Source organism: Lactuca sativa, chromosome 4 (genome assembly GCF_002870075.4).
Source record: "Lactuca sativa cultivar Salinas chromosome 4, Lsat_Salinas_v11, whole genome shotgun sequence".
Lineage (NCBI taxonomy): Eukaryota > Viridiplantae > Streptophyta > Magnoliopsida > Asterales > Asteraceae > Lactuca > Lactuca sativa.
In genome coordinates this window covers 203,470,240-203,477,852 of record NC_056626.2, presented here as the reverse complement: position 1 = coordinate 203,477,852, position 7,613 = coordinate 203,470,240, and the positions used below count along the sequence as shown (strand labels likewise).

General features: G+C 39.0%; 1 protein-coding gene across 1 annotated transcript; it reads left to right on the top strand.

Moving 5' to 3' along the window:
* The first annotated feature begins 5,490 nt into the window (after window positions 1–5,490).
* LOC111889025 (eukaryotic translation initiation factor 5A) lies at window positions 5,491–6,988 on the top strand. The gene is made up of 4 exons (XM_023885153.2): window positions 5,491–5,816; window positions 6,243–6,365; window positions 6,449–6,505; window positions 6,577–6,988. Exons 1-4 carry the CDS (start codon window positions 5,694–5,696, stop codon window positions 6,754–6,756), a joined length of 483 nt encoding a protein of 160 aa, XP_023740921.1. The 5' UTR covers window positions 5,491–5,693; the 3' UTR covers window positions 6,757–6,988.
* Window positions 6,989–7,613: the final 625 nt, after the last annotated feature.

The window sequence follows — 7,613 nt, the reverse complement described above, 5'->3', positions numbered from 1 at the left end:
ACTTCTAGGGTTTCCAATTGTTTGGTGACTATTTGTAGTACTTGCATGATGTATTTGATTGAAGTTTTTGATTCACATTAGCTTGAATGTATAGACTACATGACACAAAATTTCCAGTTGTGACAGTTTGGTTCAAAAAGTTTAAAAATAATCTAACTAACATTTTTTATTAAAATTTCACCTAAGACAATATCACCTATTAATGTAATATGTATTTATTTTATGTTCTCCGCGTTTAACGCGTGTCATAATCTAGTTATATGTATAAGACAAGTCAGTCAAATCGCTAGTATGTCTCATTCACGAAGTCATACTATAAGGTGAGTTTAAGGAAGCGGCCCATAAATGACCGACATTGGGTATTCACTTTTACCCACCGCTCTCTTGTATAGTGGAGGGCCGTTAGCTGAACGGATTTGATAGGACATAATCTCATTAATAAGTATAATGATATAAAGTAACTAAACTATCTTTATAAAATCTCACTCTAGTTACTTTAAGAAAAATGTGAAAAGTATGGAAATCCATGAAAATGCATATCATGCTTTATATATCGTTAGTGGAGTGTGTGTGGTTAATCGACACACTAATAACGACTATAAAGAGATATGATGAGCATCTCGAAAATTATCATTGTTGATGGAGTGTGTGTGGTTAACCGATACATCAATGTGAGATGATAAATGACATCGAGATTGTCAAGCGGGTTTGCATGGTTATTCATATCTCGTTTGTGATCATCGACATCACAGACACAAAAAGTGAGAGCATAATCTGAGATTAAACATGTGATTGATAAGATTCAATGAATGTCAAAAGATCTAGGAGTTTCATAAAATTGGAATTGGTAAAAGCCTTACCTACCTAAAATATATTTGAATTTGATTACGACATCTCTCTTCAAAGTTCAAATTGAAAATATGGATCCTAGCCTTAATTTAAACTTATGGGTTAATAATTAAGGATTAATATCAAATAACTCGAATTCTCTTTTCTCCTAATTTTAGATGTCTTATGAAGATAGAAATGGTCTTCCTCGTTATTTTGGAAATGGTTTTCCTCTTCGTTCTGAAGATGATTTTCCACATTCTGATCAATGTGAAAATGTTTTCTCTTCTTCGAGAATTGGTGGAACTGGACATCATGCTTCTTCAACTCTTCCACCCCCTCTTCATGTGACATTCCCAATGTTACGTTTTCGTCAAGTTGAAAGATGTGAAACAAATCAAGCCCTATTGGCATGTAGACATCAAGATGGAAATTTTTTGTGTGTGCATGTTCTACAAATGAAATCATACAGTGACAAGTTGGATAAAATGTGTGTTATTTTACCAAGGGAGCAAGCCATTGATTTGGTTCTACTCTCACTTCCTAAGTCATATGGTCAGTTTGTTGAAAACTTCCATATGAGGAATATCGATGTGACCCTAATTGATCTAACCCAAATGTTGATATTTGTTGAAGCATAAATGCTTAAGAGCACATCTGAAGTAGAGTTGCTTATAGGGTCTAATTCCAAGGTTTCCATGGACAGTGGTGATGGTGACATTGATGGTTCAGAAAAGATTTATCTTCCCAATAGAAAGGGATCAGCCAAGGTCAAACAATTTAATCATATTGTAAAGAGAAAGGGTCGTTCTGAGATCATCCCATGTTTTAAGCCCAAAGAATCCATTTGTTTTTACTTCCAATTGAGGGGGCATTGGTTGCGAAGCTGTAACACCCAAAGTCAGGAAGGCCAAGAAAGGAAAGAAAACCCTAATTATAAGGAACGACTCGACGAGTCCAAGGAAGAACTCGGCAAGTCCGAGCGGGATCCGGGTCAAGGAGTAAGTGACCGACTCGGCAAGTCGGCCAAGGAGACTCGGCAAGTCTGGTCTGTGCGAGGAAAACCCTAAATTCGGGACTTAGAGCCTATTTAAACGTCTCATTCTCTCCCCTAGGGTTCATTTACTGCCTCTTTCACCCAGAACATCGAACCCTAAGCCCCATTGTTGCTCATTCAAGCTTCCAAGCCATTTTTGAGTGATTTGAAGGAAGAAGAAGAAGGGGAATCATTGAAGCTTCAAGGAATGGCCTTAGATCTGAAGATTGGGGAAACTTTCTGAGTTATTGAAGGTATTAATTCGTTTCCCTCCTTTAGATCTATTTTGGTTGTGAGTTTTGGGGACTTTTTAGCCATGATTAGCTACCCTTTTTGAGTTAGAAACCAGATCTGAAGTTGCTACTTCGGATCTAAGCATATTATGGTCTGGAGAAGCATAAAGTATCTGCCCTTGGGTTGATTATGGAGCTTCCTTGCCTTAAACTCTATTTTATGGTGTATTTTGCCTAGATCTCCTTCTCTACACGTAAAGTTTGCAACTTTACGTGAGGAATAGGCTTGGGAAGGGTAGATCTACAGTTTGGAGTCCATGCATGACTCAAAAGTCCTCTGCATGTATGAAGACCTAAATGGACTCGGCGAGTCCTTGGAGTGGACTCGGCGGGTAGCATGAAGATTTAGAGGAACTCGACGAGTGGGATGAACAGCTCATCGAGTCGGATGAAGTTGGGCATGAACTTGACGATTTGGAAGAACAACTCGGCGAGTCTGTTGAAGGTTGTCTTGGACTCGACGAGTCTGTTCTGGGACTCAGCGAGTCAGGTCGCGAAACCCCAAACCCTTCGAGTTGAGACTCGAATCAGTGAGTCGAGTGGAGACTCGGTGAGTTGGACAGGTCAGGACTCAGAAATCGATAGACTCAGCGAGTCATGGACTGACTCGGCGAGTCGAGTCGCGAATGGAAGGACTCTGAACATATGAACTCGGCGAGTCCGTAGGGTGACTCGGCGAGTAGGGTTGACCTGGAAGGTTGACTTTGACCAGGACTTTGACTTTGACCAGAGTTGACTTGGTTGTCTTTCGGGGGTCAGTTAGACTCAGCGTTGCTTTGATATTGGTAGCTCGGGGAGCGATTGGAGCAGGAGTTCAGAGAGTTGTCGGGCAGCAGCTAGTGGGATCATCATCAAGTTCAGCCAGTGCGGGTGAGTTTTCCTTTGTGTGAATGGGTCTAAGGCCATAATGCCGACCCATGTAGTTATGAGTAGAAGACCCGGGGGTTAGCCCTAGGCACAATATGCTAAATGATATTCAGGACGAGGTCCAGTGGTAGCGGGCGGGTGCCCAAGGAATGTTTTATGTGATAGTTTATACTTTTTGTCAGTGTGATGCTTGTATGTGCCTGGTAGGGAAGTGAGTGTGGGCGAGGTCCCGTAACTCACCAATAGCAGAGTGTGGATGGCGTTCCACATCTCATTAGCAGCAGATCAGGGGCGAGGCCCGAGTTAGGAAAATAGTGAGTGTGGGCTAGGCCCGTATCTCACGATCAGTAGGAGCATGGACGGGTTTCCATGACTCATCAGTAGTAGGACAAGGGCGAGGCCCAGTGACATGCGGGGTCTTAGGACATGATCCGTTAGTATGTGATTAGCTTATGTGATGTGATATGTTTATGTGCTATTATATGTTAGTGGGTGAGGCCCTATGACAGACGAGGCCTAAGTGAAACAGATCTGTATCCGAGCGGGGCTCGAAGCCAGGCGGGGCCTGGAGCGGCGGGGTCGTTGTATCGGGCGAGGCCCAGGATAGCGGGCGTGGCCCAGTATGTGCAGTATGTGGTTATACATGGTATGTGGTAGGGTGGGGAACTCACTAAGCTTCGTGATTACGGTTTTCAGTTTTGGTTTCAGGTACTTCCGGTAGCGGAGGAAAGAGCTCGGGGTGATCGCATGGCACATACCATAGATTAGACAGCCTGAGAATGTTTTACTCTGATAACGAACATGTGTTTTGGAAATTAATACTTTGATTGTGTTTGGATTGATGATTTTTCTTTAAGTAATGTTTTATTAAAAGAAATTTTTTAGTCTTGAATTTTGGGACGTTACAGAAGCTGCCCAAAGTACCCGAAAGATCTCAGAGATGGTAAAGTCATTTCGAATGAATCTACTTCGGATACATTATTTTTCCAAGTTCCTATTCATAGACTTTTAATACATTATGTGATGATCACATTTGATGTTATTGCAGGATCTAAGAGAAAGAAAAAAGCTTAAGCATAGTGAGCTAAATCTGATTGTGGGAAATGGACTTCGGTCACATAGTTCGATGATCGGAATTTGGAGCTACTACTAAAGAGTTAGAATAATTTAATAGATTGTTATTACTAGAAACATAGTTTTTCATTCTATGCGTTTGTAAGGACAAGTTCCAAATTTTCATTTATTTTCAATAAAAGTGAAATTATGGTTTATCTAGTTGCCTTATTTATATTTCCTATCTACCTTTATTTTCTCATTTTTTTTCAAACATTGCATCACCTCACACCCACCCTCAAAAACCTAACTTGTTACTGATCGGGAGGGAAAAGATCAAAGAAGCACAAAATAATCACACCTCATTTGTGTGTGTTGGTGCGATATCAAGAGAGAGTGAGAGGGTAAAATGAAATAGTTGGTAGGAAAGCTGCAATAGTCACTAGAAAGCTGCATTTGTTTGCTCCATCGCCACCATCCTTCAATTGTGCTTTTGCCTTCTCCAACAACGCCTCTTGACAAAAAGATTTGGAACTTCGATAAACACAAACCCGATGAATAGAAAATCTTGAGGAGCCCCGACGAATAGAACATATCTGGTGAAATCCTTGTCTTCGGAGTTGTAGGTTTAGAAAGGGAGAAGAAAACAGTCAGAGTTGCAGGTTTCAATAACATGGAGTCCTTTTACGATGATATGCGACGGGGGTTTTCTGGTGGCGAACGGAGAAAACAAAAGACATGAAGAGATGGAGCGGTGGTGGTTGGAGTTGAATAGATCGTAGATGGTTGGCCTGAAAATGGTTTTCAGGGAGGCAGACGGAAAAGGGGAAATGGAGGGGGAAGGAGGAGGGGTGGGTTGGGGACGTGGGAGTGGACTATGGACGTGTGATTGAGGTTATTTATTTTATTTTCTTTTTATTTATTCTAAAAAATGATAAAAAAAAATAATAAAAATATAAAAAAGAAATTATTAAGGGCAAAATAGTCATTTGATGTTTTTAGGGACGACCTAAGTGGAAAAAACATAACACATGGTATGTCCGAGTTAACTTTTGAAAATAGAGATGAAACACGTAATTTGACACGTGGATCAAGACGAATCGTGTAATTTACTCATACAAATATATACAGCTAACAGTCACCGACACCATATTTCTTCGTTGGCATAGAAAGAGACTATCTTCTTCGGCATGACCACGGCGTAAAGGAGTTACACACAACTTCTCCATTGCATTGATGACCCATACCACAGTATGACTGACCTTCCGAGTTTTGTAGAATCATTAGACATTTCTGGCCATTTTTGTATTCTAATTTTAATCAAAATAAAATAATGTGAGTGATTATTAATTTATTTTGATAACTACTAATGCTTTTAAAGTTTGGATAAAAAGGAAAAGTCAATGGTCGATTCGCACATTCTCGGCGTTCTTTCAACGCTAATATCTATCCAAATCGACGGTTCACCCATTCCCCGTCCCTACACAAACTAAACCCTACATATAACAACCACCACCGCCATACTCACCCCCACTACTATCTCTCCTCTCGCTTTGATTTTGCATCTGCTCTTCCTTTCAATTCGACCTTCTTTCTATCCAATTCAATCCGCAGATATGTCTGACGAAGAGCATCAGTTTGAGTCAAAGGCCGACGCCGGAGCTTCCAAGACCTACCCTCAGCAAGCTGGTACCATCCGCAAGAGCGGTTACATTGTCATCAAAAATCGAGCTTGCAAGGTTCGCATCTCTCTAGATTCTAATCTTATTTATCGCTTTCTGTGTACGCGTTATTGATTTTGACTAATCCTGTTACGATTTTCGATCTTGTTTGCTTTCGAACATCTCTTTATTCAGGATTTGATGCCTGTTTTTACAATTAGGTTACTGAAAAATTGTATTAGATGTGGTAGGAAGGGGATAAATCCTCAGTTATGACCAATTATTAGATGTAAATATGATAATCCAGGTTTTGTTTTTCAGATGCACATCATAGGTTGCTTGTACATATATTATATATACCTGTCAAAATCGTACTATTCATGATTTGAAACAAATTGATGCAGAGTTTGATTGTAGATCACAATCCAATTTGATGATTCTTGAGACATGTGAAAAACTGTTGTATTGTATTTCTATCATGATAAATTGATTTACATGGTGTAGGTTGTGGAAGTTTCTACCTCCAAGACAGGCAAGCATGGTCATGCGAAGTGTCACTTTGTTGCAATCGACATCTTCAATGGAAAAAAGCTTGAAGATATCGTCCCATCTTCCCATAACTGTGATGTAAATTGTCAAATCACCATTTTCATCAACTAAACCCCGATCATTTCTTCTTTTTTAAAACCTTTTTTGCATCAATTTTGCAGGTCCCTCATGTCAACCGCACTGACTACCAGCTAATTGACATCTCTGAAGATGGATTTGTACGCTTCTTTCTAATCTTTATATCATCGATTTGATTTCATTGTTTTAATAAATGATGAAATGATCTCAGGTGAGTTTGTTGACTGAAAATGGCAACACCAAGGATGACCTGAAACTGCCAACCGATGATGCTCTTTTGACTCAGATCAAGGAGGGATTTGGAGAGGGGAAGGATTTGGTTGTGAGTGTGATGTCTGCCATGGGAGAGGAGCAGATATGTGCTGTTAAGGACATTTCTGGTCCGAAGTAGACTGATCTTTTTATATCAACAGAAAGGTATGTTCTTGTTCTTGTTGTTGTTGTTGTTGTAATAGTAGCAGCATTTTACTTTGTGCACTACTATGACTAGCTCATTTGGGCTACGAACAGTGTATTTTATTGGTTTTGTGTACTTTGAAATTTGAATTCCTCCATGTTGTCAAGTGTCAGATTCTGGTGTTACAATTGAAACGTAGCAATAATTTTCTTTTGGATTGGTTACATTTTCATCATGAAATTTGATATTCATTCATACTGTTGTTTTTAATTTTACTATGCAAAATTAATTGAAATGTTTTATAGTAATGTTCGTAAACTGTGAACTAATAAGGTAATCTGGAGTTGAAAACAAAGAACTAAATGAATGTTGATCGTTTAAAATCCTTTCTAAGATTCAAGTCTGATTTTTCTGAAAGATAAAACTGCAAATAGTTTTTGATTCTTTAAAAAGTAGATGTTGGGGTTTCTCAAAAGAGCATACAACTTTGAAAATCAAATCTTGGTGACATTATCAAATATAGTTACCACACATTTAGGAAGTCGAAACATTATTATCAAATGTAACTGTTTACCAAGCACGTTTAGGAAGTCGTGTTTATGTAATTATGTTTGACAAAATTATAAAAAGGTTAAAACATTAAAAACCATTATTTATACACACTCGTTTCAATTTAACCCGAATTTTATTTTTTGTTCTTCATTTGCCATTATATTTCATAAAACAGTATATTATTGGGCCCTTGACCGGTCATCAATAGGTAATGCTGATGTGTCGGTTTTGCATTTTTTTTGTTTGCACTTAGCTCCAACATTTACGTATAAGTTTGCGTTTGACCCTAATATTTTTTT